The sequence below is a fragment of the Filicampus tigris genome, chromosome 5 (genome assembly GCF_054856515.1).
Source record: "Filicampus tigris isolate MCC_2025a chromosome 5, RoL_Ftig_1.0, whole genome shotgun sequence".
NCBI classification, from domain to species: domain Eukaryota; kingdom Metazoa; phylum Chordata; class Actinopteri; order Syngnathiformes; family Syngnathidae; genus Filicampus; species Filicampus tigris.
Genome location: NC_141221.1, coordinates 16641734 through 16666807, shown reverse-complemented (window position 1 = coordinate 16666807; position 25074 = coordinate 16641734). Strand labels below are relative to the sequence as shown.

The 25074-nt window shown below is 41.7% G+C and overlaps 1 protein-coding gene across 2 annotated transcripts; it reads right to left on the bottom strand.

Moving 5' to 3' along the window:
* Positions 1-1426: 1426 nt before the first annotated feature.
* ddr2l (discoidin domain receptor family, member 2, like) lies at positions 1427-21377 on the bottom strand. Of its 2 annotated transcripts, none has more exons than XM_086031010.1 (18): positions 21147-21377; positions 17694-17777; positions 16830-16932; positions 16670-16745; positions 16151-16300; positions 15681-15825; positions 15503-15612; positions 13085-13270; positions 10247-10493; positions 10074-10139; positions 9838-9980; positions 9474-9570; positions 9147-9263; positions 7348-7741; positions 5865-6062; positions 4376-4610; positions 3807-3956; positions 1427-3428 (listed from the first exon to the last, which is right to left on the bottom strand). In XM_086031010.1, the coding sequence occupies exons 2-18, from the start codon at positions 17752-17754 to the stop codon at positions 3294-3296; spliced, it is 2613 nt and encodes an 870-aa protein (XP_085887136.1). In that variant the 5' UTR covers positions 17755-17777; positions 21147-21377; the 3' UTR covers positions 1427-3293. The 2 variants fall into 2 exon arrangements, with proteins under 2 accessions (XP_085887136.1, XP_085887137.1); XM_086031011.1 differs by lacking the exon at positions 21147-21377 and adding an exon at positions 21076-21106.
* Positions 21378-25074: the final 3697 nt, after the last annotated feature.

Here is a 25074-nt window from a genome sequence, read left to right as displayed (position 1 = left end):
TGATTGAAGCCGGAGTGGCTGGACTTAAAACGGAGAAAATCAAGTAGCAGAGAGAGAGTGGGAGGATGACAGAAAAGAACTGGAGAGAAGCAAGAGGAAAAACACACTCCACGTGAAGGAAAGTTGTTTTTGAATTTTGAGAACAGTCTTTAGTTGGAGCCTTTCATATTTTTGTCAATTTTGTTTTTCTTTACACCAACTGACTTGAAATGGATCATAAATCTTGATTTTTGTTAACACTCTGACCCAAGAAGTCTGCACTTGCCCTGTCGAACCTATCGTGATGTCACAATATATATACACACACACATATATATATATACACACACACACACACGTATATGTATATATATTCAGGTACATGTATGCAAACAAACACACACACACACAAACACACACGGATGTAAATGTACGCCAGACTTATTTTATGTACACTGACACCTACACGTTGAACACACACGCGCACACACACCCTCATGCGCGCACACCCCCACACACTCACACAGAAAAACATATCCGTGTCCTACTTTCCATTAGCCAGTTTATGGTGTTTTGCATTATAAGATTTTTTTTTAATAAATAGTTTGGTAGAATATTTGGGTGTTTGAAAATCCATACAATGTTTAATTCTAATTTGTTTTTGTTTGTGTGTCAGTTTGACAAACTTCAGCAGGGAGTGACAAACAGCCTGAAGCAAGCATGCTCTGCCTCTTGTTTGGAGAATTGTGCGAGCAAGGGGGACTTGTTTTCGTTTCGTTGAAAAGATGTTTTGGGATAGTCAATTTTTTGGGAGCGAGTTGAGAATTTAGGAACATTATTATTGGAGTATTTTAATACATTTTAGTGTGTTTGAAGCATGTGAGGAGGTAAAAAAATGTTTCTTATCTGCTTTCTCTATATCACCGATTTTCACTAATTCGCAATGGGTCTCGAACGTATTCCTGCCATAAATGGCAGTTCACTGTATACACAAAAAACAATCCAGTAATAGACAGTCATAATCATCATAAAACTTCCTGATGGCGTTTAATTAACGTGTTACAGTTCACAGGGTGCATTTGTGAGTTAGCGTTAGCTGCTAGCAACATGCACTCTTAAAGCAGCAAAATTTTACGAGCATCTGGTGAACATGAAAGGCTCAGTAGCTCGTCCAATAAGAAGCAGGTGTGCAGGGCCGTAATGAGGGGGCCCGGCGGGTGAGCAGGCCTACCCCCCGTGTGCCAGGCATGCTAACATCAGACAATAGCTGCGGCAGCTACGTCAATTTGCTACGTGAAGGAAAACTTCTTACGAGCCATGACAGCCGATAAAAACTTGTTTAAGACGATGCTGTCAGTACCTCAGTAAGCCAATCACAGAATAGATTTAAAGTTACATTGACTCTGCAACTACTTTGTACAATCTCATCTCAACACAAATATGGACATATAGGAAATGAGGCAAACTGCCAATGGGCAGGGCCACTCATTTATTTAAGAAGAAAACAAAGAGGGCAGATTACAACGCTTGTGGTGATATATTAAGTGTTCTATGTACAAAAAAAATGTGGACCACATAACATAAAGATGGAAATAATCTAAAAAAAAAATGTTATGACAGGCACTCACTCATTTCTCATCACTTCTCGTTCGCATTCACTCAGCTACACACGCTCACTGAAGCAAAGCATTCTGGGAGATGGACTTGACTTTAGTGGTTTCCTTGCTTCTTGACATTTAGCATGTATCCTAGAATGTAGCCTAGTTCTTGTGAACCAGTCGCATCCCAAAACTGCAGTTGAAAATATAAGCAAGTAAAAAGACAAAATTGTGTCAAAAGAAAACAGCAGAAAATGCTAGCAAAAAAAGGATAAACATTTTGATATTTTTTCCACACCAAGATGATTGTAACGTTTTATGTTAAATAAATGTTTGAACATATTAACTGCACAATGACAAAAAGATATGAAAAAAGGCCAAAATAAATGCTGAAATATCCACTTAGTAAGCCAGCTAGCAGCTGTTTAGCCGCGAAAGCTGATCCGACTGTGTTTTTTTTGTAACAAACTCCAGTAGTCGACTTTGAGCTTAAAGTGGACTTTTGCCCACTAACAACTTTTTGTTTTTGAAAACTGTGGACATGCGTACGGTAACGTCATTAAGCTAATTGGTGATATGCTCACAAAAGACAAGAAGTAAAACTTCAACTCACTCTGAATTTGTCATTACTAACAAGAGAATTGTAATGGTAGTCACTAGGTTGAATTAGCATGTGCACTGAGAATCGGAGACAAGAACAACAGGTTAGTGTCACATTGAATTTGTCATGGTGAACAAACTAGCCACTAGGCTGAGCTCACGAGTATGGTAGAAATAGCGTCATGTTAAATTAGCCGTTGGTAACCAGCTAGCTGTGAAGCTAGTCACTAACCTGAGCTAATGTGTGAGCTAGGAAATTAAGTCAAATAATAACAATGTGTTAGCCTTGTTGAATAAGTCGCTGCTAATACACTAGCAATGAAGCTAGCCTCTATCCTGCGTTACTGTGAACGCTAGGAAATTGGTAGAAAATTATTTGTTCCTACTAACACGCTAGCTGTGAAGTTAATCACTAGCACTAAGAAATAGAGTCAGAGTAACAATGTTTGAGTGTTATTCTATATTTGTCATTGCTAATAAGCTACCCACTAGCCACAGCTAGCGTTTCTGCTGGGAAACGGAACTAAAATGAACAACAAAGGTTAGCGTCATGTTGAATTTCTAGCTAATGAATGAGTTAGTATAACATTTGCGCCGCTATTGTGCATTTGTGACACAAATACACAACATTTTTGTGTTTTAGCTCAGTAACGATCAGATTTGCCAAGCACGTAAATATACGTAGCCACGTGTTCTACGTACATCAGACAGGCCAAGAAGATATACAAAGTGGAATGTGTTGCTACAAAGTGTGTTACACAATGACACAACGACAGAGTGAAAATAAAATAAAACAAAATAAAAACTTTGACCCTCCTCTGAGCTCCAGTGTGCTTATAACACAAACAGGAAGTACTACTAAACGGACAGGAAGCGCATACACGCACACACACAGTGCTTTCTTTATATGAAGAAGGACCACAGGGATGAGAGGATGGTTTCTGAAGGCCAAAAAGGCACACACACACAAAAAAGGTAAAAAGAAAAAAAAAAAACGGATTAAAAAAAAGTTTTGTTGAAAGGAAATTGAAAAAGTTTGAAATGTTTCTCCCCAGACTTTTTGTTTCCATTCATCTCCTCTTGCCTTGGGGAAGGTCCTCTTGGTTCTGGTCCTGGTCACTGGTTGACATGGGGCCTGAGGGCCTGGTAGAGCCCCTCAAAGGAGGGTCTATCCGGGATGTCCCGCCTCCAGCAGCGCATCATCAGCTCAAAGAGGGAGGGAGGGCAGAGCGGAGGAGCATACAGGAACACCTATCATGAGGGGGTTTAGGTCAGGAGTCGGCTTAGTCAAGATCTGATCTAGTCTATCTAATGTAATTACTCTCACCTATCTGTGAGGTTTACGTGGCTGATCTATTCCATCATGTGTGTTTGCTACTGTCTGTGAGGTGATTTACATTACTGATCTATTCATCATGTGAAATTACTCTCGCCTAACTGATGTACAGTATTTCATGAAGTGTGATTGCTCTTACTTGTCCGTGATGTATTTGTGCTTTTCTGATCTAGTGAGCGGCAGGCAATCGATTGCTCTTGCCTGGCTATGAGGTCATTTACATTGCAGACGGCTTCCTTGATGCGCGGGTTTTAGCATTGTCAATCTACGGTGCGAGGTGCGATTGCTCTGACCTGTCTACCCTGGTTCCTGAAGAACTCCCCAGTGTTGGCTATGACCTGTTGGTCCGTCAGCAGGCTGTAAGGTTGCTCTTTGCACAGCGTGAAGATCTCCCACAAGGTCACCCCGAACGCCCACACGTCGCTGGAGGTCGTGAACTTGCCCTGGGTCAAGGTCACAGAGGTCGGAGGGATGAGGATTCACCCTCAGTTGGTCCATTTTTTTCAAATGTTTTTGCAGCGGGTTACAAATAGTTTGTTCTGATAATCTCATGCTATGAAAGTGGTTTTGTCGAATAATTTAACTACTGAATACAAGTCAAGCCACGAGGGTTCATGATTGTGTACATGCTATGTCAGTCTCGATTGCCCTGTGTTCGCTGTCCTTATAAGTTGCTTATAAAAATTCAAGTGTGTTTAAAGTGCACGAAAGGGTAAAAGATTATTTTTTATTTTTTTTACTCTCGTTACGGCAAATTTTCACCTAAACTATATATTAAAGTAGTCGGGAATCGGAGTGAATTTAAAACATGTTTGATGCTATTGAAGTGCTGGGTTGATGAAGGGATTGATGCGGCGCTCACCAGCAGGATGCTCTCCCAGGCCATCCAGCGGATGGGCAGCACGGCGCGGCCTTGGATGCGGTAGTAGTCGCTGCTGTAGAGGTTCCGGCTCATCCCGAAGTCGGCAATCTTGATAGTGAGGCGACGGTCCAGCAGGCAGTTCCTGGTGGCCAGGTCGCGGTGCACGAAGTTCAGCGAGGCCAAGTACCTCATGCCCGACGAGATCTGCACCGACATGTGTAGCAGGTCTGCCAGGCTGCCGGGGACCACGCGGAGGGAAAGGTAACGCAGGGCTCGGTTAACGTTTGAATTCAAAGAACACACTTGAGTTGGAAAACCGAGAAGATGAACCAGCTCATTCGTAGACCAGGTGAAAAAATAAATAGAAAAGTTACAATCTGTAAAACAATAAAAGAATAATGAAATCTTATTTTCAATCTGTTGTTTATAACTATTTTAAATTATTTTCATCAATTAATGAAGCACTTTTTAAAAATAAAATAGAAAGGGGGCATGAGTCGATAATAAAAATAATTTTAAAATTAATTAAGTTGAATTCAAATTATTGATCTAAAAAGGTATTTTTCAATTGTCTTTTCATGTATTTATAAATACTTATGATAATTATAATTCATTACCCACTTACTTTATTTTCAAATAATGATTGTTTATGTTAAAATAAAAATCTTGAAATATTGTTTAATTTACTTGCGTATAACCATTCTTAACAATCTTAATACAATATTTTAAATGTACATGTTTTTAAATTAATTCATTCTATTTTTAAATGTATTATTTATAATTTACCCACCTCCTATTTAATATAAACAACATTTTATTTAATTGTATGACAAGTTGTTGATTTTGATAAAAATGTTAATTTTAAAAAGTATTATATGTAACCCTAATTAATCAATTTACTTTAAAATGTTAAATCTATGACTAAAATAGTTTATTTTTAAAAAATCATCTTAATTTCTTAATGTAATAATAGATCATTTAATTACAAGTAATTAACCACTTTTAGAAGATTATAAATGAGCATGTTTATTTCAATAATAAATAATGCATGCTCTCTTTTAATTCATAACGGACAGTAACAAATTATTTAGCAAAACAAATAAAACACTTTAAATATACATGTAAACTTGTTTCTTAAAAAAAGTAATTTGTGTCTCATTTTTAATTTGAATAATGAGAGAATTAAGCACAATGAATGAATCAATTCTTAAACAAAATAAATAGAATATGCTAAGTGTTACATAATTTAAATAAAATAATTTATTAAAATCTTAATATTGTTCATTTATTCATATTTAAATCAGCAAATATTAGCTTACTAATAGTTTGTATTTTCTTAATGTATAATTAAATAAACAAACTATTTAACGAGATACATTTTCAAGAAATTGTTTAAAGAAACCAAACAATATAATTAGAAATATAATTAACCAGTGTTCACAAAACTAAAAAGCGGCAAATTGAAAGGCAACGATATCGTGAGGCTCACCTGACGGAGGGGATGTTGTTGGCGTGCGTGAGCGTGCTCTCCATCTCGCGCTGCGACAGGAACATGTTAAGGTCTCCGTTCTCCATGTACTCCGTCACCATGCACAGTGGGTCGGACGTCACGCACACACACAGCAGTCGGATGATGTTGGCGTCGTTCAGCCGCGACATGATCTTGATCTCCTTCAGGAAGTCGTTCCTGCGGGCACGCATATTGGGGGAAAATTAATTATCATTTACCACAAAAATAGTTATCTATCTATGCCTGCGATGCACAGTGGCAGGGAGAACCATTACATGCTCTCCTAAATTAGGTTCATACACTGGACATGGAGTAAACCCCCCCCATCATTGTAGGTTGACAGTGCCGTGACAGTATTTTGTGGGATTTTGTTTCCCTGTGGATTCATCGACTGGTGATTTAATTGGCCGACAGTAACTCTTTTAAAATCTGCAAAAATCGTCAGATTTTTTTTTGTAATTATTATCATTATTATTTTTTTTTTTGTACACATTTTTACACATCACAACATAGACAAGACAAAGACATTCAAGCATTTACCCACTTCTGCATTAAAAACGGCAGATTTTTGCAGATTTTTCTCTTTGTTGAAAAATATTATAGGACAAAGTATTACGAAAGAGTCAAATGTTCTGCGTGTAATTCATATATTGATTGGTGTGTTAAGGGACAAAAAATTCAAATATGTGTTGTATATTTTTCCAATTAATTGGCTGATAAATTGGTTAATGGAATTTTATCCTGCCAAATATCAGAATCGGCATCAGCCCCTAAAAAAAGGGTGTAATTCCACTACATAGCGGCACACTACAATGTAAGTTTGAAAGAAGAACAGTGAAAACAGAAAGTATTTCAAGCTCTATATTTTTGCTGAAGACATTGAATGTGAAATCCACTTCAATCCTGGTTTTTACACCAAGAGAAAGCGAAGGCTGTAGGTGCATCTTTGGGCATGATTATTGGTGAAGATGATAAGGTTGTTAGTTTGCAAAAAACGGGATTTGTTTAAGCAATTCCACCTGGCATTTTTACCTGAATGCTTAAAAAGATGCACCCAAAGTAGATTTGAAGCTGTACTTGAGTATCAGCATAGTTTGGGTCTCTTTTTGAAGATAACACTTTGAATTTTTCTCCTCAACTGTCAGAATCTGTTAAAGTGCTACTGGCACTGAATTTGGCACGCTGCAATCGGAAAGGGTTATTAATGTAAACACAGAGGGACCCTTTTAAAAATTTTGTTTGTACAATAGTTTTGTCTTACATTGCTTTTGTCCTCTCTCGATATATGCTTTAAACGTGTTTGTATTTTTTTTATTGTACTGTACTTAAATTAGAGTGTATTGCCCATAAAACTTAAAGCAAAAGTTAAACAACATTTTTTTTTTTTAAAGATTCAATTCAAATGTACCGTACTAAAAGTTAAATACAACTAAACTGTACTTTGACTGTGAAGTTTTCGTACCTGGCCTGGCTGGTGGCGTCCGCCCGCAGTTGCTTGACCGCTACCAAAGTGGCTCGCCCATTCCGGTCCCGCCCAGCCGCGCCCACTTCCTCCTCCTCTTCGTCCTCGCCAAGGAAGGCGGCCAGTCCCTGGGCCTCGCACAGGTGCACCTCGCCGAACTGTCCCTCGCCGAGCTTCTCACGGAAGAGCAGTTGCTGTCGCGGGAACTCCGAGGCGGAGATGTCTTTGCGCGTCAGCGAGTCGACAGTGAGGGCGGGCACGGCGTACATGTTGCTGCCCGTCACGCCCTGCAGACGCACGATGTCTGTCTCGGCGTAGTGCGGCGCGTTGCTATGGAAACACTGGTGCGGTGTGCACTGCGTCACGTCGGGCTCTGCGTAGCCGCCGCCACACGCTGCCGAGGCAAAACGTCAGAAATGGCGTTAATATTGGAATAAACTGCTACCATCAGCGCTTCTTTCTTAACTGTGTCACCTTTGGGTGCGGCAGGCTGAGGTCATGTGACAGGAAGTCAGCGTTAGGAGACTGGAGAAGAAAAGGCGGGAAAAGAAGAAGAGGAAGAAGAAGGAGGCTGTGTTTGGAATAATGTTTATGTCATTGAAATGTCTCTGCTGTTATTCCATAATGATGTGACATTTTGAGCTGCAGTAAGTGCTGGTGTACCATTGCCAACTACTAGAACAATCAGAATGAGAAAAATGTATTTGATATGTGACGAAGTGTCTCATATATCATATATTGGCTACCGTATTCGGAATAAAGTTATATATATATATATATGTTATATATATATAGAAAATAATAAAACTGCAATTTACCGAAAAGTGCATTTTCCCAATCATTTATCGCTGTGATATGGAGACTTGTGACTTTATTCATATTTGGGTCTATGCTGGCGTCACACTAATAAACCGCGTCGTACTTTGTGCAACAAACTCCTCGGGAATACAGGCTAGTTATGAAAGATGGGGACTACAAGGGTGTAAACTGAATGTTAACCGATCATCCAGGATGTCACGTTTGACTTGCCCGCTAAAGTACTGAGTGTGTGTGTGTGTGTGTGTGTGTGTGTGGGGGTGGGTGTGTGTGTGTGTGTGTGTGTGTGCGTGAGTGAGTGCGTGCGTTTATATTTGTTGGTTCAACTCGGCGACTGTTTTCTTAGTGTGTGTTTAAGCTTTTGTTTAGCGTGCTTGCGCGGTCGCCAAGTTTTCCTCGTAATCCATATGGCTCGTGTAGCAACGGAATTGCTCTTCACGGTGACCGTTTTGGCACATCTAACAATGTTATTCCCACCAACGTCAGTCTTGTCAACCCTAAACCATTTACAGACTACGGACGACGTGGACTCGCGCCTCGCTCTGAATCCGTGCTGAACACTCCTCCATACTTGACACATAGCTCGACTGAGTCACGTGACCGGGTCCTGCACGCCGATTCGGCGAATGATTATCACTTCCTCCTCCTCTGCCGTCAATGCACACTGATTTTCAGCATTTCCTCATACTTTGCGGCCGTCGACTGATTCGAGTCGTTATGCTTTTAGAGGCATCGAGTCGTTATGCTTTTAGAGGCAGTATTAATACTTGATAATGTAAAATTACACATCGTGAAAGCAAGATTAACGATGATATTGATATATATCGCCCACCTCTAATGCAACCTGTACAACTCAACTGAAGAGAAAGTGAAATCTTTGAGTGAGGGTAAGCAGTCTACACACAATAAAGAGCAGTATAGAGCGGATAGGGAGTAATTCCCAACACAGCCGAAGAAGTCAAGTGAAGCAGCATGTGGCTGACCTGAGGCTTCGGCACTCTGCGAAAGTTCAGGTAGTTTGTTCCGGAGAGTCTCAGGGTTCTGGTACTGAGGATCCAACAGGAAGACGCGCTCGTAGTGGGGGTCCGACTGGGCCAGGGCTAGAGGGACACATGAGCACACGTGGGAGCCTATTGGAACATTTGAACTTTTTTCATCAAGGGCACATTAAATGGTTGTGTGCCGTCATTACTGTAAATAAAATACAATATTCCATATAAACAATCTTGGGTCAAATCACATCTTGGGCGCTGGACTGTGGGCGGGGTTTACACAGCATACAGTTACCATGATCCCCGCCAGTGGCTTACCAGAGCGGGGGGGCACAGGGGGGGTCTGCAGGATGATGGTGTCGCTACAGGACGACAGTCGCACGGTCATCTCCTCACCCAGGATCCTGCGCGGAGCCTGCGTGGAGGGAACGACCATAGACATCACATATACTGTAAATAGACCAGGCCTTCAGGCTGTTGCTAGGAAACGTAAGATCGCCCGCCATACTCAAGGTGTCAGATCTGCCCTGTGTACTAATGTAAGTCAATGGACTGAATTTTATCAAGCAAGAATACAAAAAGTGCACAAAGGCAGTCATCAATGAATAATGCGACATATTTCAAAGAGTATTTATTGATTCCAGTATTAGAACGCCGCCATTTCATAATCCCTCCTGCTCACCTTCTCCAGAACTTTACACACGTACTGACACCACAGGATGAGGAAGATGATGATGACCAGCAACAAGATGATGGTCACCAGGCAGCCAATCAGGACGGGCGCGTTGCTGTCGTCGGGCGACGCAGTGGCAGACGGGTTGGCGGCTGGCGGGGGGGAGACAACAAACAAGATGGCGGCTGAGCGGCAAAGACAACCACGGTGGGAATTTTAAGGAGGAAAGGCTTGTAAAGTCATACCTGATATGGATGGGCCCGTGCTGGAATCGCTGACGGACGGCGGAGTCACTGACATCGATGCGTCTTCTGATGAGGGACACAGAATTACCACAATGCGTGTGTTAGCTTCACAACGTGTTTGTGTATGTTTGCGTGCGTGCGTGCGTGTGTGTGTGTGCGTATGTGTGTGCTACCTGACTGGAAGGAAACCTCGCTAAACATCATCCAGGTGTCCGCAAAGGCGAAGCGACAACGCAGCGCGGTGGCGGCGCGGCGCTCCAGCGGCACGGTCACGTAGCGAGCGCTCGGGTTTCGGTCATCCAGAACCGTGTGGAACACCACAGGCTCCGCCTCCCACATGGGCAAGGGGCGGGTCTTGAACCAGCACGACACAGACGAGAAGATCTTCACACCACGGGAAAACATGTTGTTACTGTGGACCTGGCAGGAAGCAAAGAGGAAGGGTTTTCAAAGTTAGAGAGTGATCATGCCACACAGGAAGTATTCAAATGAAGGATAAGACAGTGTGCAGTGAGTAAATATACCATGATGTGAATCTGTAGAATGTTTTTCTAATCAAGAGTAATGTTGCATCAAGGAAGTAGGAATGTTTTCAAAATAATAATTAGATACTGTACCACACAAAGTAGACGATTTGGTGTTGCACAGGATACCGGTACCAGCACCGTACCATGATTTACGGCGTCAAAAACTGACATTTTTTTTAAAACACCAGTATAAAAAAATAAATAAATAAATATGCAGCTCACCAACTGTCTTAAAGGCAAGTATACATAAGCGCAACGGCGCCTGTCCACCGACATTTGAGAAATACGCCTCCTTCTGCATGTGGAGAGGAAGATGGCCTCAAGCAGCGAGTGAAGTATTTAGCCCCGCGGCAGCAGCGGTTTGGATATATAAACAGGTGTCGCGTGTTACCGTTTGTGGGTACATAAAGAAACGGAACCAGTTACGTTCGCTGCAAGCACCAACACAATTTGACTGGAGAGAAATAGCTAACGTTAGCCCCATACTGCACAAACCTGAAACACAATACTGTCATTTTGACTGCGACCCGCTGCTTTGAGAAATGAAACTTAACGATGCACGTTAATAATACGTCGCAGATAACAGCAACTTCAGTAAAACCGCGCGGGTCATATTAGTTAGTAGTTACTTAGAAGGACTTACGATCCTCTAGCTTTTTGCTTTCTGTGCTCTTCCAGCAGCACCTGGGTGACGTCGCTTCAAGTGTTCGATCATCACTCGGCTTTACAAAGGATACAGACGCCCACCTCGTTTGACTTTTCGTTGAAATATGTCCATACTTTGGACTTTCTTGTATGCTTTTTAACTGCTTCGTTGTGCCGCTCTCCTCTTCCCCGCCCTGAACGCACGAACCGACGCCATTTCTTCTGTTCTCCTTACTTACTTATTTTGTTCTCCTTCCTTTTCTGCTCTGTGCACTTGTTTACAACTGGCGGTATGCACGGGTTGACGTATTGACATCATCGACATTCGACGGTAAGTGCGTGCCGACGTATTTACGTCATCGATGACGTCGACTATGTCGACTAGCCGGGACAGCCCTAGTCACTTCATTGCAAAACTTTGTTGGTGTAACGAATGCAAATGCAAATGCGCATTCCACCGCTGAAAACCACACTGACAAATACTACCACCCTTATGCAAAACCTTGTTTAAATGGCTGCAAATCAAACACACAAAAGTATGTATTCTTCATGTCTTTAGATTAAAACAAATGTAGTAACTTCACGCCGCCTTCACTCAATGCCTGCGCGCTCCCATCCTCTGCTGCTCTTGTAATGAAGTTAAAGTTATAAGTTGGCAAGTGCTACCTGACTTATCTGCAACATCATTCTATCCATACAAGAAAGGGTGTTTTACTGTATTTAATCTTTTTTATCATTCTTCTTCTTCTTCTTCTTCTAATTATAAAAGGCTTTGATCGAAAATTCCGACCACCGCAGTTGGTGTGAACATAGCATTGTCTGCTGTGTGTGCGGAGTTTGCGTCTTGTAATACTGTATATGCCATGAAAAGGTACCGCGCGCGGGGAGAATGGCCAAAGGTTTCAACACAACCAACTTAATCCGACATTTGAAGAACAAGCAATTGGGAGACTATGATGAGTTTATGAGACTCACTGCATAGAATAAAGTCATGGCGGACACAGCGCAGTATAAGTGGCATTTTTGCCACAGGCATTGTAGGTCACCTGTGGGCAACAGACCCACTATATCATTTTATAATTCACAAAAAGATTAACAGTGACTTTTTTCTCGTTGACCAATGCACAAGATAGCTTGTCTATGCACAAGATAATAAAGTTCCTGAGTCATTTCAATTTTGGAACTCATTGAATAGTTTCAATTCAAGTGAAGCCGGCATGTGACTATTTTTTCTACTTTGATTATATTCTGAACTATGCATTGTTTAGGTGGCATGTTATTTATTTGACTTTTTGCATAATTAAGTCTTTTGAGACTGCTGATTATTTTGATCTGTTAAAAACTGTGTTGCTAAAAGCTGGAAAATTTAAGTTTTTCAGTTATCTTTGTGACTGAGTAATTGTTGTATTGTGCCAACAACGGTTTTGTATTTCTTCATGCTTTTGAAAATATATAGAGATTTTTGTCAAAATTACGGCAATAATATGGCTGGTTTTTTTTTTCAGATAATATTGCATAATAGCAGTCACCATAAATAAATGGAAAGATATACCGATATTCCATGTGATTGGAATTGGTATCGGCCGATCTCACTCATGCATGATCGGTATCGGTATCATAAAACGTAGAAGTGATGCTAAACAGGGGAAACGGTGAATGTTTGTCTATGCTGAAAATCTTGATGCGGTACACAGGAAGTAGCCATTCAGGTGAAGGTTTTTCAAAATAAGAGTGATACTACACACAGGAAAGAAAAAAGTAAAGTAAGAGCGTGATGCTAAAATACACAGGGCAGCACAATGCCAATCAGGAAGGAAATACATCAAAATAAGAGCATACCTTCATTGAGGTGAAGTTCCTCTGTCGGTCAAAGACAAAATCCATCTCCACACTCTGGTCTGCTCCCATGGAGATGTTCCTCCAGCCCAGGTAGTCGTACCCTGGCCACGCATGGTACTGACGCGTCAACAGGAAGTCATCCAGTCCTACCACGCCATCTGTCAGCTGTCCCAGACCACCGGACAACTTCCTGTTGGGATGAGAGCGCTCGGTCACAGGGAGCATGTGACACGCCTACCAAAACATTAGCTGGTCAAAATGAAGCATATTGAGTATGACATGTTTTAGCATGTTAGCATCATAACATGGCATGTTAGTATGAAGCATGCTCGAGTTTTTGCATGAAGCATGTTAGCATATTAGCATGAAACGTGTTAGCAAGTTAGCATGAAGTATGTTAACATAATAGCATGAAGCATAGTAGGATTAAAGTGAGTAATAGATGCCCATCCAAAAACTTTTGTAATTGTCTACAGATGGCACAAGATGGAGGCAAAACATTTGTTCTATTAGACAAGGTTATGGCCTGACTTCATAAAGCTCCTCTGCTCACTTCAACATATTTCTTTTGCCCCAAGATGGCGCCAACAGTGTTTTTATATCAGACATGGCTGCGAATGTCAGAGTTCACTGTACTGAGAACAGGCACATGTACACTTTTTTGGGAGGTGCTCAAGCTAAAAATGCATCACCTGTCACCAAAATGATTCATACAATTAAGACAAAACCAATAACCTATATTTACCTAATGTATTTATTTCTGTTAACATAGTCATGAAACTATTAACAAAAGAAGTGAAGGGCAGCATATGTGTACCACAGCTCATTGAGGGTCACAACTCTCACAAGGACTTTTTAGTTTGGCTTTCAACAACTTTTAAATAATTTATCTTTTCTTTTGATTGAAGAGAATTCTATGTTTTGCTTTGAATGTTTTAAAGCACTTTGAGTTGCATTTTTATGTATGAAAAGTGCTATATAAATAAAATGTGATTGATTGATTGAAGGACTCAAATAACTGCCCGTTAGATATCAAATCACTATGAGGTGGAATTGATGTAAGAGAGGGTAATTCTTTTTTGTAATTGGTGAATAAAGTAAAAAAAAGAAAAGGGCAGCAGCAAAAAAGGCACTTTTTTCATCCGAGGCAAAAGGGCTAGTACTGGAGCACCACAAGGGATCTATGTGTGCACGTGCCTGAAGGAGACTATATAAGAATGTCCATTTTTTGGGCGTTTTACAACTTGCAGATTATACCCCCCCAAAAATTTGAAAGGTTCGAAAATAAAAATGAATAGACACTAGGGGTGTAACGCTTTTTGTATTCGTCCCATACAGACGTCACGGTTCGGACCACGTAGTCATACGACGAACACGTCTGTTGGAAAAATAAAAAATTAAAAAAAGGGGCGACGCGTAAGACCAAGTGATCGGCACATTTGTTGTTCGAAGAAGGAATAGAGCAAAACAAATATAGAAGAAAAATGGCAAGTGCGGGAGAAAGCATGGAGCAAGAGGAGCCGTCTGCCCCTATACAAATCAGCCGTTTGGGAACATTTCAGCTTCTGATTTGAGTACAACGGCGATGGAGTGCGAGCGGTGGAGCGATCAAGAACTGTGTGTCAGCGTTGTTCGACCTCTGTGCGGTATGTTGCAGGAAACACTTCAAACATGCTAACACATGTAAGACGGCATCACCCCGATATAGTCACCGGGGGTAGAAGAAAGAAACCCGCTCAACACCAACAACTTATCCACTACTTTTAAGCAACCTGGAGAAGTGAAAGCAGACAGAGCCAAAGATATGAATAATTACTGAAGCAATCGGCATATACATAGCAACATCCATGCGCCCATATGCTTTAGTCGAGGAGCCGGGCTTCACACGTTTATTTAACATGCTGAAACACCGTTACAATGTTCCATCCTGGGCGCATATTAGCAAGACCGTGGTCATTGTCATATACAGTCGCACAAGATCCGTGGTGGAGCATGAGCTGTCCTCTGCTGCTCTTATAATGAAGTTAAAGTTACTAGTTGGAAAGTGCTACCTGACTTTATCTGCAACCTCATTCTATCCATACAAGAAAGGGTGTGTTCATGTGTTTATTATTATTACTTATGAACAACCCTAATGCGCATACGTACCGAACCGCTACCTTTGTGAACCGTTACACCCCAAATAGACACTGTATTTTCTTCTAATAAAATGAAGAGATAGTTTAAAACTTGCAGTATTGGAAGCAAAACAAACTTTTTTTTTTTTTTTAAGGCCATTTCAGCTTGTTTGCAGCCATTTTGGTCTGAGGCCAAACAAGATACCTGTCAGCATGAAGCGTGCTTGCATGTATGCACATTACATTAGCATTGTATTATGCGAGCATATAAAGCAGGAATTGGCAACAGGAGTGATTTGACCCGCCTCTTCTGGTGGGCGCCGTCGTAGGTGGTGTCGTTGAGGACCACGGTGGGAAGGCCAGGTTGCATCATCAGCTGCCCCTCTGGAGCGCTGTACGAAATCAGACCGTCTGAGGGCAACAAACGCAAACGTCAACAACCATCAACGGCAACAACGCTCCGTGTGGGTGTGGCCTACCTTCCCAGGGGCAGCCGTACAGCTCCACCCGCATGCAAACGGTGGACAGCTCAGTGAGCGGAATCAAGCGCACCCAACGCGTCACCACCGGAGGGTGAAGGTCATTGATGGCCGGCGCGTACGCGTTCTTGTTGCCTTCCATTACCTGCACGCAAACATGGACACTTCCTGTGTCAGGCTCCGCCCACAACCAGGGCTGACAGGAAGTGATAATGTCACTTCCTGTGGTGATCATGTAACTTGAGCACAGGCAGCGTGATTGTTTCTTTTTCCTTCCTCGCATCTATCACACTGTCACATACTTCCTGTTAAGTCTTTGAGCTTCCTAAACCCACACAAATATTGTTTATTCACACACCCAAACATAACTGTGCGTACATATACAAACGCACTCCGACACATGCCCACACACCCAAACAAACGTGTCCACACACACTCACATGTACACACACACGCTCACACATGCCCACCGTGCTTCCCAGGCGGTTTTTCCATGACTTCCATATGACTCCGTCCCTGCTGTAGTTTAGGCTGTACGCTCGTGCAAACTCGATGCCGTTGCGCGCGTAGCGTCCCTGAGTGGCCACCACCGTCAGGAAGGTCAGACGACGCAAGTCCACCTAAACACATGCAAGGCATGTAGCATGAAACATGTTTACATATTAACATGAAGCATTTTAATATGGAACATGTTAGCATAATAGCGAGTTAGAATGAAGTCTTTTAGCATGAGCAAAGTAGTACAAAGGATTTTTGTATGGAGCATGTCAATATGTGTCATGTTAGCATATTCGCAGGTTAGCAAGCATATGATCAGTTCATCAATGTGAAGTTTACGCTGCATTCTAGAAAACTGGGAATTAAAAAATGTCAAAATTCTGGCTGTGATTAAGTGCAAGGGTAAGCTCCAAATGTCATCTTTCTTGTTTGCCAGCGCTCGTGACCGCAGCACCCAACACTGACGCAGAGGAAGAGAAGGGGAGTCCAACCTGCAGGAACTGAGAATCGGAAGCTTCCAGTTGGCCTTCAGGACACCAGGCACCATCGCCGTCCTCGCGGTTCAACCTGACACGACCAGCAAACGCAACAGCAACTTTAAAATACACACTTGTCAATCATACTTTCGATCATTCCAACAATAACGCTGACCTGGCGTACTGCGGTCCTGTGGTCTCGTGCCATTGGCTGGAAGCTGTGATGTCATCATCCTTGATCCGCCCATCCTCCATGCCCAGGGCATAGCGACAGTGTGCTGGACACACACACACACACACACCCGCACACACACACCCGCGCGCACACACGCACGCACGCACACACACACACACACACACACACACACACACACACACACACGGTGAAATCTCACTCTTTTTTTTTACCCCCCTTGATTTCCTCCCTCTCTTTTTGTCCTCTTTCGCCCCTGTATCACAACTCTCTCTCATCGCCCCTCTGACTGACTTCCCCAATCCTTTCTCCCCCTTTTTCTCTCTGCCGTTGACTCTTTCTTCTCCCATTTCGCTCATCCCCCTCTCACTCTCTCTTCCCTCTTTCCCTCAACCACTCTTTCTTTCTTTTCTCTCTCTGCCTGCCTCTCATTCCTTACCTTCTTTTTTCATTCCTCTTTTTCTTTCCCCTTCATCTCTCATTTCGCTCTTTCTCTCATCTCTTTTTCTTCTTTTCTCCCCTCTTGTTCTCTCTCCCTCCGCATGTCTCTTTCTACCCCTTCCTCCCTTTCTTTCTTTCTTTCTTTTGCCCTCTCACCATATCTCCTCCTTTCCCCTCTTATTCTAGCTCCCCTTTTATTCTATCTTCCCCCCCTTTCTTCTCTTTCTCTGTCATCCTTTCTTCTTCTTTCTTCCTCACCCTTTCCACTCCCTAACACGCTCTCTCTTTCCAATCTCACTTTTTCCTCTTTTTTTCACTCCCCATCCGCTCTCTCCCCCCTCTCACATTGCTCTCAATAATGCTCTCTCCTTCTCTCTCTGTCCCACCTTTCACTCGCTTTTGTACCTGGGTCGACTTGTGCGACAGCTGCTGCGGCGTGAAGGATGAGCAGCAGGAAGAGGTGCATGATGGGCCACACACACTACATCTCTGGAAACACACAAACACATTGGTCAGTAGATTAGGAATGCAAGCAAAATGTAATACCAAAAAAAAAAACTCACAGCTAGACAAAATATCAGGGGCACAAAAAAAAACATCTGGTAGGAACCACAAGTATACCAAGAACTAAGTTTAGAGGACTTCATGTGGAACTACAAGTACCTGGAACTTCAGGTAGAAATGCAGCCGTAATTCCAGTAAGTAAGCAAAAAATGACTTCTCAATGTCACCTGACAGGTAACGCTGATGTTTACATTCCACATGGAGGGCATTTTGTTGATGGTTAGCGAGCTAGCGGGTTAGCATTCATGTCTGCTGCGACTCCTACCGGACAATGGAAATGCTTAGTCAGGTTGTCACATGTCAACAACCAGAGTTTCCTTGGTCCATAAACACAACTGACGATGTGCCACTTGACCACTTGCACTTTCTCTTAACCCCACTTATTCTCCCTCTCTGATTATAACTTTATCTTAACCCCCTCTCCCTTATCTTCCAAGCTTGCTGTTTCCTCTGTTTTCTCCCCCCCCACTCCTTCACTCATTCTCACTTTTACTCTCCTCAGAGGAATGTCATGTGTCTGAGGGAGTTAAAGACTGTGACTGAGAGGGGAGGAAGTTGTTTCCGTTCATCTTTGTGTTTTTACACGCCTATAGACTTTCCACGCGGACTCACATCAACGCCGCCAAGAGCGTTACCCTGGACGACCGATGCGCCATCATCGACCATGTTGGATTTCATGAAGGGGGAACGTGGCATGGCATGTAGCGACGAGCATGTTGTGTTGTGTTTTGTTTTATTGGCACGAGAGGAATGACAGGCGGGCTTGATTTGACATGTCAGAGCGCACATACGTGACACACAAATAGTGGTTGTGAAGTAACGATGGACAAATACTTTCTTACTGTACATCAGTAGATTTTTTTTTAGATAAGCTTACTTAATTAAATTAATTCATTCACTGTCAGTTGTCTTCAAAGCGAAGTTCCCTAAATTAGTTACTTTTTTTTACAGGCACATAAAAAAACAATGTTAAAAGGTTTTTATACATGGTGTTCGCCATTCACTCCAAGACGGTTGGGTTCCAGACAGTTGATGAATGTAATATCCATCACAATGAATAATCATAGATTTTTTTTTCTGAACACATTTTACTTTTTTACTCCCTACATACAGTATGTAAAGAAATACATGTGTACTTTCCACTCCTAACTTTGTCAGTTACTTTTTTCAACCTCCGATGATGACAAGACTAAAAGAGGACGTAAATAGAAAGGTAAAGTCAAGCAAGCTTGAGATCTTGATTGAGAGATAGAAATTTGGGTATTTCTAAAGGCCTAGATAAACCAAACCGACGTCAGAGGGCGTGAAGTGTCGTAGCGTCTGATGTTGAATCGCCGTCGCTTGTCGTGACATTTGGTCACTCTGATTGGCTGTTAGCTAGCAAATCAGCGCTCGGTGCACCAACGGGAAGTGACGAATGCGGATAAACAAGTGAGCACGCCTTCCCTGCCTTAATCTTCTTACAAGTACAACACAAGAGCGAGGGTTGACAATTTAAGTATTTCACGATACCGTGTCAAGAATGTGAGGGTTTACTTTGCGTGGGAGTTCATCATGAGCAAAGAATATGGCTGAATGCATTGTTTACATTTTTATAATCCGCCCCTGGCCAACAGCTTTCCGGTTGGATTTTTCTAACAATGAGAAACAGCGACTACCGCCGCCGATGGTATGGAAGGGTATTGCATCTCACACATGCGCAGAAGGTACTTTAATGGTCAGCGTCGCTGTCTGTCGTTGCGGTGTGTTTCCAGCGTGACGTGCCGACAGCCGGCCGGACGCCACGGGGGGTAAGCATCTGTCAGTGTTGGTCAACGTCGGATTGGTCTATCTAGGCTTTAAAGCGGAAGTCAACCCTAACATATTTTTTTCAAGAATATGTTACCAGCAGTTGAAACACGGCATTCTTATTAATTTTGCGTTTGTGGAATAGAAGTTAAGGAGCAAAATGCACTCGTTTTTAGCCATCTCTGGGGGCAGCCATTTTGTCTTCTGTTGACTGAAAATGACATCACAACTGCTCACAACGACCAATCACGGCTGACCTGTTTTCTGAATCTGAGCCGTGACTGGTCGTTGTGAAGCAAGGAAGCATGAACGATGAAGACACAGCAGGTTCAAAGAAGTAGAAGAACTTTTTTGAGAGAATTGTTTAATGTTGTTTGCTCTGAAATGAAAAACTATTAGTTTCTAGTGTTTAAAAATTATTTGTCTAATCTGAAAAAACACATACAGGTAAGGTGTATTTTTTTCAGTTGTTCTCATTAGCTAAATAAGCATTTTTTTTCAGTCACTTCACAAGGTTTGGGAATTTTGTTTTGATAGCATAAAAGCCTGAACTGATGCTAGCTTGCAGCTGTTTTTAAATTAAAAACACACTTTTTTCCCCTTTGTGCAAAGTTATCAGAACGAGTATTGTATATAATGGACAATAAAAAAAAAAAAGGTTTTTATGTTTAGTTAATTTTAAGAGTCTGTACATTCTATTTACCTGGAATTAAAGGGGTTCAATCATTAATTTTACTTTTGACAGTCTTTTACTCTTACTTGAGTAAAGATTGTGAGTACTTTTTTAACCTCGTCAGAGTCGGCGCACAACACAACACAAAATTAACACAAAGTACGTAATTTCTTTTCTTTACAACTGTGTTAAAGTGGAATCTTAAAGTGGAACTTGGCGATATTTCCATACAACAGGTGCTCAGTTCAGTGTAAACATACGCCATATATATGTTAACAAGTGAACAACAATGCTGGACCACCTTGAAACACTAGCAATAATGCTAAAAAATATATACTAACACCACTCTGACGCTTGCAATATGGCGCAAACAATATAACATGAGCAATATGTAATGACAATATGACACTAGAAATATACCACTAACATGATTAGATCGATAGATATAGGTAGGTAGGTAGGTAGGTAGGTAGGTTTGTAGCGATCCAGAGCAAAACAACCAGGCATTGCATGGCGCTACAAAAAAGGGAGCACTGAGTTCATGTTGATGACGTCATGCCAGATTACAAACATAAAACCATGTGGATGCTAAAATAGCTGGTAACTATTTGTCCTAAATCACTGCTCGCGGTCATGCACGTAACCCTTCAATCTCGCGCACGCGCGCGGCCGGCCGTGTAAATTCGCCGACTTAGCTGGCACTCGTGCGGGCCGTTAAAGACGCGAACGAGCGTGCTCGTCGGTGACGTCATGTAGGCTCACCTTTTCGTTTGACGTAATCACTTTTGTTGTTGTGTGTGCGAGTGTGTTTTTTTTCTTTTCTTTTTTTTTACCTGTCCGCGCTCGCCTCGCGTTGCTCGACGTGCGCGTACCCACTGCGGCCGCTTGCGTGCGCGTCGTCGTCAACTTACGTGGCGACTTCCCGAGCGAAGTTTGACAGAGTTTTTGGAAGATTGTTGCGTTCAAGTTTTAGGATAGTTCTCTGAAGTTCACTTCCAAAGTGTCATGGAGGACAGACGGCTCGAGTAGAGAAGAAAAAAAAAAAAAACACTGTTACCTCACTTCCGTTTTCCGAGGAAGAGGCGGAAGAAAAAAAAAAAGACGCGAGGGGGCGGTGAGAGACGGCAACCGCACTGACGTCATGACGCCACGTGACCGTAAACGTCCAATTGAATACAAATAAAGTAACTTTGATAAATTGTAACAAACTTCTTAAGTTTTATACTCAAAGTGAACGATTTATTTGGTTGTTGATGTTTTAGTTCAAATTGTTATTATTATTATTTTTAAGAAAAAAGAAAGTTTTATAATGGAAGATTACCTTTTGGGCACCAGGTGGTAGCAGCGTTACATTAAGTCTCTCAAGGTTGCGCCGTCATTACTGAGAAACAAACACACGCGCCACGCGCGCAAACACACGCACACACACCCCCACACACACATACACTCACTCCCACTTACACGCACGCACTGTACACTGTGGTCCGTCTAAACCATGGAAACACGTCACATCTATAGGTTTCATATAGAGATGTTGACTACAGAGTCAATAGTTTCACAGACTTACAAAAAAAAAACAGCAACCATGTAAGATCAGCTAAAATGCAAGTAACATAGTAAATGACCAAGTAACCAGCATTAAGGGTTGCTGCGTAGTAGGCTACTTAGCTTGTTGCTTTAGTTCTATTTATGTTATGTCACGATTAGTTTGTTTTTTAGAGCCAATTTTCTGTTTTAGCATAATCTGTTAGAATCTGTTTAGTTTTTCCTTGCCCTCCTGGGGTTAAGATCTGGGGATGTCGTTAATATGTTGTCAGCTATAGGCATGTGAAGCCTTTTGAGTCTTTCTTGTGCTTAAGGGCTATATAAATAAATTTGACTTGACTTGTTATGGTAGTTTCCATTTTAGTATAGTTTAGGTAGACTGTCTGAGTATACAGTAGTCGCTCATTTATCTTGGGGGATATGTCCCACAACCCCCCAGGACTGACGAAAATACATAAACTAGTGACTTTATATTTATTTAATTATTTGTATATATTTGAAAGCTTTTTTTTTAAGCTGCTATCCTCTGCCAGTAATGACCAATTCCACATTCTCTTTGGCTGAGCCTTATATCACTCAACAGGCCAGGTGGGGCCTTTTAAAGCCCTACACATTATGTGTCACAGATACTACTAGTGTAGAATGCAAAGACGCTAACTACACATGGACAAAAATAATACCTGCACCTCACATGCATGTTTTGTAATGGTGTTATGTAAAATAAATTTGTATTCATTTACTGGACTATTTGATGGGATGATTGGTACAATTCTTAATTGTAGAAATATTCAATAGCCCCATCAGTTATATAAAATGTTTAAAAGAGTATGGGAAAAGTTAAGATGAGTGTGGGGAAATATTTCCATCCATTATCCAAACCGCTTATCCTCACGAGGGTCGAAATAATATAATAAATAAATAAATACAAACTGTACATCCTTGAGGATTTTCATCTATTGCGGGGAGACTTTTTTGGTCTCTTTCTCCTCATCCAGCCTGTCAGATAAATGGGCAAAGTTGAAACTTTTATCAAGCTAGCGCATGTCTTTAACCGCATGAATGTTTTTAGTGAGGAAGATGAGGAAGAGGAGTGTGTAAATGTGTGCACGCGCGTTGAGTCATGTAACAAAAAAAAAATTGAGCACGATAAGCGCTACTTGTATGGTGTCATGCAAACACCCTTTTGCCACTTCCTGTTTCCTGCCAGGTGCCAAGAGGAACTTTCTTTCTTTCAACACAAGCATTTCATCATCAAAAGAATAAATAAAAAAAGAAGTAAAAGCAAAAAAAGAAGAAGAAAGGATTCCTGTGTGCTTGCTCGCCAAGGCGCGTCCAGGGTGTGTTTCATTTCTACACCTTAAACACTCAATGACTAAATATTGAGCAACAGCACACATGCGCACACACGCACACACCTTTAGATTCATCTTCATCACTTTCTTTATCACCTATCATGATCACTATCATCATCAACACTAACATCATCATCACATCATCTTCATCATCCATCAACATCAAGTCAAATCAAGTTCATTTGTACAGCTCTGAATCTCAAAAGGAAAAACTAAAAAAAAATGAAAAAGAAGGTAAGAAGCCCTGAGGAAGTGGAGGGATCCCACTTCCAGGATGACCAGGCTAAAATGAATGGCGAGTGGGCTGTGTTTATCGTACAATATGCTGCTGTACAATGTTAGCTAAAACAGCATGAGAGTCCTTTCAATGAGATGAAGCGCAACAGGTAGATGACACTTTTGAGAAAGTTGTTCTTCCTCAGCACCTGGTTGATGCAGATCAGTTTGATCATTGCCACCTAGTCCCCTCATCAAACAGGAGGGAGGAGGGGTTGGAGAAGCGGTAGCGGTAAACAGGCCAAAATCTAGATGTCAGTGGGTAAGACAGGGGCAAGAATCATTTTGCACAGTATGTACGGTTTAACTAAATGAGAGAATGGGAAAATGCTCTCTGAGTCACCAAAAGACCAGCATGTTGCGAGCATCATCATCATCATCATCCGCATCTTCATCCTTTAACCAAGCTTTCTTCGATGGAACCACTAGTAAAACAAACCTTTCTGTGTTATTTGATTAAGAAAGCATGATTAACAAAATAGGGGGAATATCTTGAATGAAATGTTTTGGAGTCTTCTATATCACATTAGTTTGAATGTGTGGAATGTTGGTCGATGCAGCTCGGATTTATGGTACAGACATGTTCTTTAAACGCTGAAATGCTTAGCATGCCATAGAGCTGACATTAGCATAGTAGGCTAGCTCTTACGGTTCGCTAAATTACTCCAAGACAAAACAACTAAACCAAACATTGTATACATAGGTGTGAGAAAATATCTTGGGAAACCTGATGATGGAGGTTTGGTTCCCAAACTGTCACTTTACAAGTAGCAATTGTCTTATGATCTTCTTTGTAATGTCTGGAGCATCTCAATGACATCATCAGCGTCATCATCATATTTCCATTCGTAAATTAAGTGGGCTGGTCACCATGGTGGTACCAACTCTCTGTCACTAGAGAGACAGCAAGACATTCCTGGGGAATTCCTGGCACACCCCACATTCCTCATGTACTCTTCAGATATTCAGAATTCCAAACACGCATTTTGAAATAACACGGACTAAATGGCATGACACTACCGATACTCACACAACTATTAGCTCATTTATAAAGTATCATGTGTTAGCTCTTGCTAACATGTTAGCATGTTTAGGGCAGCATCATTAGCCCAGCATACACAACTGAAGCTAAAGATGAAATCTGTCATGTGTTTATCGTGTTTGCATCCTGTTTTCTTGATGATGTCTTGTGTGTTAGCATTTGCTAGCATTTTAGCATGTTTAGCCTACTAGAATGTTCTCTCCTGTGACACTTGCACAAATTTTGGATTAAATTATGAGTTTTTTCTATTTGATGACAAAAAAGGGTGATATTGTCTCATGTGTGTTAGCATTTGAAAACGTGTTTGCATGTTAGGCCTAGCAACGCAACACTGAAGATAAAGGTCAAAACCAGAGGTGGGCATCCCGTCTGACCGACAGACTGGTCCGTCTTGCCGTGTATGGTGGACGCCCGTTTTGCAGGTGAAAATCAATCAATCAGAAACTTATCCAAAAAAAAAAGAGACGGACTAAGCATAGGCGGAAGTGGATTTTCGCCTGTCTATGTAATCATCTGTAACCTGACATTGATGATTATTTTTTCATT